Source organism: Mobula hypostoma, assembly GCF_963921235.1.
Source record: "Mobula hypostoma chromosome 5 unlocalized genomic scaffold, sMobHyp1.1 SUPER_5_unloc_5, whole genome shotgun sequence".
Classification (NCBI taxonomy): domain Eukaryota; kingdom Metazoa; phylum Chordata; class Chondrichthyes; order Myliobatiformes; family Myliobatidae; genus Mobula; species Mobula hypostoma.
Window position 1 is genome coordinate 113,979 of NW_026948117.1, and position 13,251 is coordinate 127,229.

Below are 13,251 nucleotides of genomic sequence, written 5' to 3' on the forward strand. Positions count from 1 at the left end.
CCGCCATGGTTGCGGAATGGCTCCGGCCGCTCCTGGAATCCAAACCCCGAGATCTCCTTCGGGAGCTGTCCCACAGTGTGAGCCACCTCGCGAAAATGCCCGCCGTGCCGCTCTGCGAAGCGCCGAAACGGTTTTCACTTCATTACCCTCGCCTGCCGTCCGGACACGCCATGTCGGTCTGTCTTCCCATCAGGGGTTGAGAGAGACCCCAATGGAAGGCCCCCCTAAGCAGGGGTTATTCCCCTGTACACTGGGGACTTGGCAGCAGTACCGGGTAACAGATTCCCCAGTAACTTCACTGATATCCCAGCCACCTGTCTTCTGTGTAAGAGGCGGTGAGCAGGAAACCGCGTGAGATTTTATTTGTGACCATTTCTGCCACCTCATCACCCGTGTGCCCTGCTAACTCAGAACTTGTCTTCTCGTTTCTATTTTGTCTCACTTCCTGCTGAATTGTTCCGCACTCTTCCCATCTCCCGTCCTTAATATCTAGTGATCGTATTCGGTGACCGAGTTGCCATGGCTCCCGGGAGCGGAACGGTTCAGCTGTTGCGAGGTGAGACAGCCCCGCACAATCCGGGAAACGCAGGCAGCCCGGCCCGGGTAACATCACACGGGAGCGGCCATCATCGGGAAGTGTTCAGCAGGCTGCTCGGCCCATCGAACTGCTTCACGGTCAGTGCGACAGTGGTTGATGTTTAATACCACTTTCCCTGAACTCTCGGCTCTGAGCGTCACTCCGGGCAGCGGGTTCCGCGATTCAGCCGCGTGTGTGAAAAGTTCCGACACACCGCAATTTTGAATTCCCCTACCCCCCTTGTAACCACGCCCTCTCCTTTCAGCTTCATTAACCACCCCCCGTCCTTCGTTATCTTATCTCGATCTCAGGGTCACCGCTTTCCCAAAATTACAAGACTTGTTTTTCACAGTAAGGCATCCTTGCGAGACCGTGGATCTGCGCCTGGAAAGTCTTCACTCTCCAGGGCACAGGCCTGGGCAAGGTTGTATGGAAGACCGGCAGTTGCCCATGCTGCAAGTCTTCCCTCTCCACGACACCGATGTTGTCCAAGGGAAGGGCATTAGGACCCATACAGCTTAGCACCGGTGTCATCGCAGAGCCTCGCTCAAGGACACAACATGTTGCCTCGGCTGAGGCTCGAACTCACAACCTGCAGGTCGCTAGTCCAACGCCTTAACTGCTTGGCCATGTGCCCACAAGACCTCTTTTTTCCTTCTGTACTTTGAAACGGTTGAGGAAACCACATTCCGAGCGTGAGCCTGAGCCCTGCTCCTCCCCAGCCGGGCGGCCCTTCCTTTGCCAGAAATCCCACTTTAGGCGAAACCACAACAAACATTTCATGTTTTATTCTCCAGGCTGCATATTAACCCCCGACCCCGAGACCAGGAGCTGTCCCATCTCTCCCAGGACCTGCACTCCACAAGGCCGCAGCCAACTCTCCGTCACCACCTACAGGGAATGGAGATATGGGAGCATTCTCGCTGAACACTACCCTGCCACTGAAACTGCCCTAGTACAGAGCCTGAGGCACACACCTGGCACAGATGTGTGTGCCTCAGCTGTCTGGCTGTCGGACATACGAAGGGAGTGCATATTTCAAAGTGACTTAGCCACTCCATACCGGATCAGGGCGCTGGACCATGGACTTGGAAAACAGACCACCGTGGGGCGTCGGGGGGATAGATGTTTCCCAGAGGGCCAGCAGTAGCCACTGACGTCTGGATTCTGTCAATGCCCAGTCACAGTGGAAGCCTGCCACTGAGCATCCCTCTCTCCCTCCCAGCACACGCAGATTCTTTTTACTACCGTCCTCACCTCCGCCCCGCAGTCTGCACGTACACTGGCCGGTTCGCACACTGATCGAGTCTCTCCCCCGTTCAGGGCCGGCTCCTTTATTTATCACTGAGGCTGCCCGTTGTTGGAATTCTGGGAGCAGCTGTGAGGGGCGGGGAACCCAGCGAGGAGGGGAGTGTGGGCAGCCGGGGTGTACAGTGTCCAGTGACCCAGTGCAAGAGAGCTCGGGACCTCGCTCCATCAGCGCTGTGGGCGGCAGGCAACGCCACGACTCCCAATCGCAGTGCTGGCAGTCTCTGCACGCACAGCGGAAGCTCCAACACCCGGCTGGCCCTGCCGCTCACCCCACACCGGGCCCGGTTGCATTATCGGTTACTCCGCTTCCCGCCAGAGGCCCGGCTGCCAGCTGCCCTCTGATCCGGCACCGCTGCTGCGTGCCCCGTTGCTCGCAGGTGCTCGAACAGTTTGTTTCGGGATGAAAACGGGCAGTTACAGATCACACAGTTCAGCGGGTCCTGCAGGTACACCAAACACACCAGGGGTTAAATCCTGCACCCCACCTAGGGACAGTTCCTAACACCCCCCCAGCACACCAGGGGTTAAATCCTACACCCCACCTAGGGACAGTTCCTAACACACCCCCAGCACACCAGGGGTTAAATCCTGCACCCCCTCCCCCCCCCCACCTTGGGACAGTTCCTAACACCCCCCCCAGCACACCAGGGGTTAAATCCTGCACCCCCTCCCCCCCCCACCTTGGGACAGTTCCTAACACACCCCCAGCACACCAGGGGTTAAATCCTACACCCCACAGAGAGAATTCCCCCTCCTATCCCCAAAGCCTAGTGCACAGACAGGGCCCCACACCTCCCCACCATTCGGTGTGACCATACTCCCAGTTTCCCACAACCCTGAACTGCACCCCTCTGCCCCGTCTCTTAAATACCATCCTGATGTCCACAGCCCACTGGAGAGAAGTTCCTATATACATCAACTAGACATGGTAGCCCTTTGTTCTTTGTTTAACACACTCCCCATACCCTAAGCCAGCCTGCAGCTGGTGCACAGGAACGCAGAGACCTCTCTCCAATCTCATCCACCTGCTCCTGAGACCTGACCTCACTTCCCCATCCCAAGCTCCACATGCAGGGTTTTCTGTCCCACTACAGGGTCACAAGGTCCTCATCACAACACACCTTCTCCTCCAGGTCTCTAGCTCAGAACTCAGGGTCAAGAATTGATCTTGGGGCACTCCAAGAGACGTCTCCTCCCAAATCGAAGCCCTATTATTGTGGCAATCCATGCTAAGTTCACTTCCCTGCAGAACACACACTGCTACTGGGACAACTTGTCAAATAGAATCAGAACAGCACAGAAAGAGGCCCTTCGGCCAAACTATTAATCTGCCTAGTCCCACTGACCCGCCCCTGGACCATACCCTCTGTAACCTCCTACTCACAGACCCATTTCCATTTCTCTTAAACTCTGAAATTGAACCCACATCCATCACTTCTCATGCCTTGTGCAAATCTAAATACAGGACCACTACAGGGTCCCCTCTATCTACTCTGAGCCAGTGTTGGGGAACTCGGGGCAGATGTGTTAGCGAGGATTTACCTTCCAAGTAACTACTTTGATGGCTTGATTGTATTAATCTCTCTGAGCGATCATTTTGTCCTGGCCTGGGCTGGCAGAGGGACCCCAGATGTGCTGATCACTTTGTCCCAGACGGGACACCAGTGAGCTTTAACATCACGCCTATGTTACACACCCTCACAGCCCATGTGTGTCTGTGCTACGCTGACACCTCTCTCCCTCAGACCATAAACACAGGAGCAGACTGAAGCCATTCAGCCCATCAAGTCAGCTCTACCATTCCATCATGACTGATCCCAGATCCCAGTCAACCCCATAAACCTGCTTTCTCGCCATATCCTTTGATAACCTGACTGATCAGAAAATGATCAACTTCCACCTTAAATACACCCACAGACTTGGCCTCCACCGCAGTCTGAGGCAGAGCATTCCATAGATTTACTACTCTCTAGGTAAAAAAAAAAAAAAATTCCTCCTTACCTCTGTTCTAAAGGGTCGCCCCTCAATTTTAAGACTGTGCCCTCTAGTTCTAGATACACCCACCATAGGAAACATCCATCCTATCTGGTCCTTTCAACATTCGGTAGATTTCAATGAGATCCCTCCTCCCCACATTGTTCTAAATTCCAGTGAGTACAGACCCAAAGCTACCAACTGCTCCTCATAATTTAACCCTTTTATTCCTGGAATCATCTGCCTCTGGACCCTCTCCAATGACAATGCATCCTTCCAGAGATACAGGGCCCAAAACTGTTGACAGTACTCCAAGTGCGGCCTGACTAGTGTCTTATAAAGGTTCAGCATTATCTCTTTGCTTTCATAGTCTATTCCCCTTGAAATAAATGCCAACATTGCATTTGCTTTCTTTACTACAGACTCAACCTGTAAATCAACTTTCTGGGGATCTTGCACGAGGACTCCCAAGTCCCTCTGAATCTCTGATGTTTGAACCTTCTCCGCATTTCGATAATGGTCAGCACTATTGTTCCTTTTACCAAAACGCAGTACCATACATTTCCCAACACTGTATTCCACTTGCCACATTTTTTGTCCACTCTTCCAATCTAAGTCCTGCTGCAATCGTATTGCTTCCTCAGCAATACCTACCCCTCCACCTATCTTCATATCATCCACAAACTTTGCCACAAAGACAACAATTCCATTATCTAAATCACTGACAAACGTGAGAAGTAGTGGTCCCAATACTGATCCACCATGCTGACTTTGACTTATTTAATCATTAGTCTCCAAGTACCTTGAAACCACATCCTTAATAATAGACTCCAACACTTTCCCAACCACTGGGGGTTTGTAACTGGTCTATCACTTCCTTTCATTTGCCTTCCTCTCTTAAGAGTGCAGTGACATTTGCAATCTTCAGCAACCTCTCTCAGGATTCTGGATGTAGTCCATCTGGCCCAGGTGACTTATCCACCTCCAGACCTTTCAGTTTGTCTAACACCTTTTCCTTTTTTAATAGCAATGGCACTCACTCCTGCTCCCTGACACACATGATCCTCTGGCACACAGTTAGTGTCTTCTACAGTGAAGACAGATGCAAAGTATTTACTAAGTTCATCTGCCATTTCTTTGTCCCCCATTACTACCTCACCAGCATCATTTTCCAGTGGTCCAATATCAACTCTCACCTCCCTTTTACTCTGTGTATGCCCGTGGTTCCCTTAAAATCCCCTCTCCCCGATATTCCGCCTCTGAATTTCTTACAGCCCTGTGACCAGCAGCTAATCAGTGAACCCTTTCCTGTGGCAGAGACACCACGTCCGTTACAGAAACCAGCACCGACACTCTCACTCTGACAATCGGGGCTCCCTTGTCTGACTCACATTTCAGCACCACGTTTCCCCACAGCCTCTGTCCTGTGTGATGGGACTCCTCCCCCCCACTCACCGGTTCCTGCCACCTCCCCGAATGTTCCTGTTGGCAGTTTAAAGGACAGATGTACCCTCCCCAACACTCACCGGTTCCTGTCGCCTCCCCGAATGCTTCTGTTGTTTTCCTTTTTTTTCTTTGGTTTTAGGGACCCTGGAAATTGGGAGAGAGTCAACTGGCAGCCCGCTTATCCCGGGAACCCAGCAACACAGCAGCCCGCTCACCCCAGAACCCCCACGTGCACCCCTGGATCCCCCCCCCCCCCAGAGTCCACTCCTCCCCACCCTCCCACGTGATCTGCCTGTCCCGGACCACCACACTCCCACCCCCCCACCCCCATGGTCTGCCCATCCCGGACCCCCCCTGTGTCTGCCCGTCCCAGACCACCCCACTCTCCTCCCACCCCCCCCGTGTCTGCCCATCCCAGACTACCCCACTCCCCCCCCCCCACTTCTGTGGTTTGCCCGTCCCGGACCACCCCACTCCCCTCCCCCGTGGTCTGCCCGTCCCGGACCACGCTGCACACTGCTTGCCCCAGACCCTCATCTACCTGCCCACCTCACCAAACACTGTGCCCCAACCCAGTCCTCCCACCAGCTCAGATCATCCCTGCCACAACCCAAACCCCGCCCTTCTCCACAACTCCCTTCACCCCCGACTCTCCAGTGAGAGGCCACTCTCTGAGCCCACTGCCCCTCTTGCCCAGAACCCACCCCCAGCTGCAGGAGGAGACGTGAGAGCTGAGGACTGAGCTGAAGTACCTGGGGGCCGGCTCTGGTGCTGCAGGGCTCGGTGTCCGGACCCTCTCCTGCTGACCAGTGTCCTCAGCCTCTATGGACACCACACCCTCTGCCCCCTCCCGCTCGGCCGTGTGTGAGATGCCAGGTGTGGGCCGCTGGTCTTCGCCACCATCCTGGCACCTCTTGTGCTCTTCACCGCTGTCAGCCTCCGACTCGGACCGGCTGCCTGAGGCACTGCGCGTCCCGAAGTCAGTGGGATCCACAGTTTCACTCAACACCTGGAGAGGAGACAATGTCTGCTCACAGAGCTGTGGATACAGGAACACCTCAGTGTCAATGAAACACCCCCGCAGCACCCCCCGCTGGCTGTCACCAACTTGGATGCGGGTGGTTGGCTTGTGGAAGTTTTCAGTGTAGCCCAGTACACCCATTTACCAGAGAAAGCAGCTATCCAGGGTGATGGTCAGCACGGATCTGTTGGGCTGAAAGGCCTGCGCTCGACCTGACTCTAGCAGCAGCAAGCCGCACAAGGGGAGGGACAGATGTCGCTCAGAGAGGCCGGGGGATGAGTTATCCTTAAAGCTTCTTCCTGTACGTAAAGCCTCACACACATTCTACAGTTGTTAAGCTAGTTTTAAGAGTTCCCTTGCTAGTTACCCAAGGATGAGTCAGTGAGGGGTGTCCAGGGAGAGGCAGCACCTCTCGTGAGGGGGCTTGCCGTGTCCATGCTGGGGCAGCTACACTGGACACTCAGCTCTCTCCTGTGGCCCCAAGCAGCCGCACATTTGACAGGCCAGGGTGGCTGGCAGCCTCATATCCTGGTGAGAGGAACGTGCCTGTCCTGGCCGAGCAGGCAAGTCAGCTCTGGTGGACTGGGTGGGTGAGACCCATCGGCCCGGAAGCCGGAACTGCAACACTCCGGGGAGAGTGATGGTCGTCAACAGCAACCAGAGACTTGTGGACTCTGTCCTTATGTGTCCACTGCCCACCATGTATACAGACCCCAGCCCTTATGTACACTGCCCAGCATGTACATGGGCCCCACCCCTTACGTCTACACTGTCCAGCATGTACACGGGCCCCACCCCTTACGTCTACACTGCCCAGCATGTATACAGACCCCAACCATTGTGTCCACTGTCCAGCATGTATACAGACCCCAGCCCTTATGTACACTGCCCAGCATGTATACAGACCCCAGCCCTTATGTACACTGCCCAGCATGTATACAGACCCCAGCCATTGTGTCCACTGCCCAGCATGTATACAGACCCCAGCCATTGTGTACACTGTCCAGCATGTACACGGGCCCCACCCCTTACGTCTACACTGTCCAGCATGTACACGGGCCCCACCCCTTACGTCTACACTGCCCAGCATGTATACAGACCCCAGCCATTGTGTCCACTGCCCAGCATGTATACAGACCCCAGCCCTTATGTACACTGCCCAGCATGTATACAGACCCCAGCCATTGTGTCCACTGCCCAGCATGTATACAGACCCCAGCCATTGTGTACACTGTCCAGCATGTACACGGGCCCCACCCCTTACGTCTACACTGTCCAGCATGTATACGGGCCCCAGCCCTTGTGTACACTGTCCAGCATGTACACGGGCCCCAGCCCTTGTGTACACCGACCAGCATGTACACGGGCCCCACCCCATACGTATACACTGTCCAGCATGTATACGGGCCCCAGCCCTTGTGTACACTGCCATGTATACGGGCCCCAGCCCTTGTGTACACTGTCCAGCATGTACATGGGCCCCACCCCTTATGTCTACACTGTCCAGCATGTACACGGGCCCCACCCCATACGTATACACTGTCCAGCATGTATACGGGCCCCAGCCCTTGTGTACACTGCCATGTATACGGGCCCCAGCCCTTGTGTACACTGTCCAGCATGTACATGGGCCCCACCCCTTATGTCTACACTGCCCAGCATGTACACGGGCCCCAGCCCTTACGTGTACACTGCCCAGCATGTATACGGACCCCAGCCCTTGTGTACACTGTCCAGCATGTACACGGACCCCAGCCCTTGTGTACACTGTCCAGCATGTACACGGGCCCCACCCCATACGTATACACTGCCCAGAATGTACACAGACCCCACCCCATACGTCTACACTGCCTTCGACCCAGTAGCTACGCGAACCCCACCCTGTGCACCAACAGCAACAGCTCTCCACGTGCACACAGACACCCCACCCCCAAGCTGCAGACCCTGACATTCATCCCTCACCTTCTGCTGCTTTTTCCTCTTGTGCTTCTTGGAAGGTCTAAAGAAAAGGCAAGACATGAGGTGAGTGGTGGAGTTGGGGGGGGGGCTCAGCCCCACTACCTACGGACCCCCCCCCCCCACTCCTGCATACCACAGGGACAGGCCCTTCGGTCTACCAGACTAGTTAAACTTTAACTAAACTAAACTAATCCGTTCTGTCAAGAAAGCGCCCATATCCCTTGCACACTTATAAAGCCTCTACCATCACCCCGGGCCGGGGCAGTGCTTTCCAGGCACCTATCCCACTTGTCCCTCACCTCTCCTTTAAAATGACTCTGTCATCTTAAACACACGTCTGGTATGAGACATTTCAACCCTGGGAAACAGAGACTGGCTGCCCACTCTGTCATTGCCTCTCACGATTTTATAATCCTCCACGAAATTTTCCCTCAGGCTCCGCCGGTCCAGACAAAACAACCCAAGTCTATCCAGCCTCTCATGATAGCAAATGCCCTCTAATCCAGGCAGCATGCTGGTAAAACTCCCCACACCCTTTCCAAAGCCTCAGCAGGGCGACCAGAAATGTACACAATGCTCCAGATGTGGCCAAACCAGAGTTTTATAAAGTTGCAACATAACCTCTTGACTTTTGAACTCAATGCCTTGACTAATAAAAGCGAGTATTCCATATGCTTACTTAACCACCTTAACCACCTGTGCAGACACTTTCAAGGAGCTATGAACTTGGACCCCAAGATCACTCCGCTCAGCAACACTTAGGGATCTTGCCAATGACTGCACTGTACTGTCTCCTTGCATTTGCCCTACTGAGGTGTAACACCTCACATTTATCTGGGTTAAACTCCATCTGCCATTTCTCAGCAGACATCTGTAAATAACTTCTATCCTGTTGTATTTTTTTGTCAACCTTCTTCACTATCCACTGTGACGGGATCCTGAATTATCCCTTATGAACTGTGCTTTTAAAAAGAGAGGGAGAGCTGTACAGCACAAACACCTTGTTATTAAGAGAGAGAGAGGCGAAGATTGTTCACAGTTTGTTTGGGATTTCTGCAAGGACACTGCCAGCTTCTGAGTTCCTACAGAGAGAGAAGGGAGAAGCTACTTGATGGACAGCTGGTGTTCAGCATGCTGAGATAAATAGAAGATCAGCTGGTTGTTAGACACATATGATTTTGGACACTGGACGAGCTTTGTTGTGCCCACAGAAAGGTGAGTTTTTAGAGGATCGATCTGGAGAATCGATCAGTGGCTCTCGCAGTATGGAAAAGGTGTGACCAGTGGGAAGTTATTGGTGTGTCCAACCCTCGCCTGGGTTGATAACTCCACCACAGAAAATGGTCCCCTTGTTGTGGTCACATTCGGTGACTTCTAAAGGATTTCGGAGGACAACGGGAAGAATCAACAGCATCGGTTTCCTCGATCAACCACAACACCTCTGGACTCCAAAGTGTTTTCCATCTCTGCTGGTTCTTTAACCCGTCACGGGGTACGTGACACCACAATACCACTAACCACCTGCAAATTTACAAATTCAATATCAGAGAGGTGGAGAGGGTCAGCCACTTTAAATTTCATGGTGTTAATATTTTGGAGGACCTGTCTAAAACTTTTGTCAAACTTCTGTAGATGTGTGGTGGAGAGTATATTGACTGGCTGCATCACAGCCTGGTATGGAAACACCAATGCCCTTGAACAGAAAACCCCACAAAAAGTGATGACTGCAGCTCAGTCCATCACGGGTAAAGCCCTCTCCCCACACCCCCCACCCCCCACCATTGAGCACATCTGCAACATCCATCGTCAGGGACCCCGACTGCCCAGGACGTGCTCTCTTCTCACTGCTGCCATCAGGAAGGAGGAACAGCAGCCTCAGGACTAACACCACCAGGTTCAGGAACAGTTATTACCCCTCAATGATCAGTCTTTTGAACCAAAGGAGATAACTTCACTTAATTTCATTTGCCTCATCACTGAAATGTTCCCACAACCTCTGGGCTCACTTTCAAGGACTCTTATTCTCAATATTTATTGCTTATTTATTATTATGATTTCTTTCTTTTCGTATTCGCATAGTTTGTTCCCTTTTGGCTGAACATCCATTTGGTGCCGTCTTTCATTGATTCTCATGGTTATTATTCTATGGGTTTATTAAGTTTGTCTGCAAGAAAAGACACACACACACACAGACACACACGGATAATACTCTAAATCTAATTACCTTAAGAGTAGGTAATGGAGGCAGCTGAATGGCTTAACAGTTCTTCTCTGTCTTATGGTCTCATCTCAAAGTTCAAAGTCCAATTATTATCGAAGTATGTACAACCATATAACAATTACAGCACGGAAACAGGCCACCTTGGCCCTTATAGTCCGTGCCAAACTCTTACTCTCACATATACCATATACAGCATTCACATTTGTCTAACAGGCAGCCACAGAACATAACAAGTTGTGGTTGCTGTTCTTTCACTGACTCTTACATAACACGAGCTTCTGTATAGCTCCTATTGTTGTTTGACAATCTATATATTGATTTAAGAAAGCCTCCCGGATGTGTGTAACAAATTCTGTCCAATCTAAACCTCTTGCACTAATTAGGTCCTGATCAAAGGTCTCAGCCAGAAACGTTGGCTGCTTATTCCTAGACATAGAGAAGTACAGCACAGAAACAGGCCAATCTGCCCATCTAGTCACTGCGGAAACTATTTAAACTACCTACTTCTATCAATCTGCACCGGACCATAGCCCTCCATACCCCTACCATATGTGTACCGATCCAAACTTCTCTAAAACTTTGAAATTAACCTCACATGCACCGCTTGTGCTGCAGCTCGCTCCACACTCACAACCCTCTGAGTGAAGAAGTTTTCCCTCATGTCATAGAAACATAGAAAACCTCAGCACAATACAGGCCCTTCGGCCCACAAAGCTGTGCTGAACACGTCCCTACCTTAGAACTACCTAGGCTTTACCCATAACCCTCCATTTTTCTAAGCTCCATGTAGCCATCCAGGAGTCTCTTAAAAGACCCTATCGTTTCCACCTCCACCACCGCCGCCAGCAGCCCATTCCACACACTCACCACTCTCTGCGTAAAAAACCTACCCCTGACACCTCCTCTGTACATACTTCCAAGCACCTTAAAGCTAGCCTTTTCGTGCTAGCCATTTCAGCCCTGGGTAAAAGCCTCTGACTATCCACACCATCAATGCCTCTCATTATCTTGTACACCTCTACCAGGTCACCTCTCATCCTCCGTCGCTCCGAGGAGAAAAGGCTGAGTTCACTCAATCTATTCTCACAAAGAATGCTCCCCAATCCAGGCAACATCCTTGTAAATCTCCTCTGCACCTTTTCTATGGTTTCCATGTTCTTCCTGTAGTGAGGCGACCAGAACTGAGCACAGTACTCCAAGTGGGGTCTGACTAGGGTCCTATATAGCTGCAACATTACCTCTCAGCTCCTAAATTCAATCCCATGATTGATGAAGGCCAATGCACCGTATGCTTTCTTAACCACAGAGTTAACCTGCGTAGCAGCTTTGAGTGTCCTATGGACTTGGACCCCAAGATCCCTCTGATCCTCCACACTGCCAAGAGTCTTACCATTAATGCTATATTCTGCCATCAAATTTGACCTACCAAAATGAACCATCTCACACTTATCTGGGTTGAACTCCACCTGCCACTTCTCAGCCCAGTTTTGCATCCTATCAATGTCCCATTGTAACCTCTGACAGCCCTCCACACTATCCACAACACCCCCAACCTTTGCGTCATCAGCAAATTTACTAACCTATCCCTCCACTTCCCCATCCAGGTCATTTATAAAGATCACGAAGAGAAGGGTCCCAGAACAGATCCCTGAGGCACACCACTGTTCACCGACCTCCATGCAGAATATGACCCATCTACAACCACTCTTTGCCTTCTGTGGGCAAGCCAGTTCAGAATCCATAAAGCAATGTCTCCTTGGATCCCGTGCCTCCTTACTTTCTCAATAAGCCTTGCATGGGGTACCTTATTAAATGCCTTGCTGAAATTCACATACACTACGTCTACTGCTCTTCCTTCATCAATGTGTTTAGTCCACATCCTCAAAAAATTCAATCAGGCTCGTAAGGCACAACCTGCCTTTCACAAAGCCATGCTGACTATTCCTAATCATATTATGCCTTTCCAAATGTTCATAAATCCTGCCTCTTAGGATCTTCTCCATCAACTTACCAACCACTGAAGTAAGACTCACTGGTCTATAATTTCCTGGGCTATCCCTACTCCCTTTCTTGAATAAAGGAACAACATCCGCAACCCTTCAATCCTCCAAAACCTCTCCCGTCCGCATTGCTGATGCAAAGGTCATTGCCAGAGACTCATCAATCTCCTCCCTCGCTTCCCACAGTAGCCTGGGGTACATCCCGTCCGGTCCTGGTGACTTATCCAACTTGATGCTTTCCAAAAGCTCCATCACATCCTCTTCCTTAATATCTACATGCTCAAGCTTTTCAGTCCACTGAAAGTTATCCCTACGAATGCCAAGTTCCTTTTCTGTAGTGAATACTGAAGCAAAGTATTCATTAAGTACCTCCGCTATTTCCTCCGGTTCCATACACACTTTTCCACTGTCACACTTGTTTGGTCCTGTTATCTCACATCTTATCCTTTTGCTCTTTACATACTTGTAGAATGCCTTAGGTTTTCTTTAACTGCCCGCCAAGGCCTTCCCATGGCCCCTTCTGGCTCTCCAAATTTCATTCTTAAGCTCCTTCCTGCAAGCCTTATAATCTTCTAGATTCCTATCATTACCTAGATCCCCTTAAACTTTTCACCTTTCACCCTCAACCTATGACCTATAGTTCTAGTCCCACCCAACCTCAGTGGAAAAACCCTTCTTGCATTTACCCTCATAATTTTGTATATCTCTATCAAATCTCCTCTTAACTCAGGTCCTCTAGACC

At 51.4% G+C, this 13,251-nt stretch overlaps 1 protein-coding gene across 1 annotated transcript in view; it reads right to left on the reverse strand.

Moving 5' to 3' along the window:
* Window positions 1–1,360: 1,360 nt before the first annotated feature.
* dnajc21 (DnaJ heat shock protein family (Hsp40) member C21) overlaps window positions 1,361–13,251 on the reverse strand; it is a 43,559-nt gene continuing 31,668 nt past the window's right edge. The window contains exons 9-12 of the mRNA XM_063038903.1: window positions 8,292–8,328; window positions 6,061–6,317; window positions 5,389–5,452; window positions 1,361–2,328 (exon numbers count right to left, since the gene is read on the reverse strand). Of these exons, the coding sequence (XP_062894973.1) occupies window positions 2,179–2,328; window positions 5,389–5,452; window positions 6,061–6,317; window positions 8,292–8,328 (508 nt within the window). The 3' untranslated portion in view covers window positions 1,361–2,178. The remainder of the gene's footprint in view (window positions 2,329–5,388; window positions 5,453–6,060; window positions 6,318–8,291; window positions 8,329–13,251) is intronic.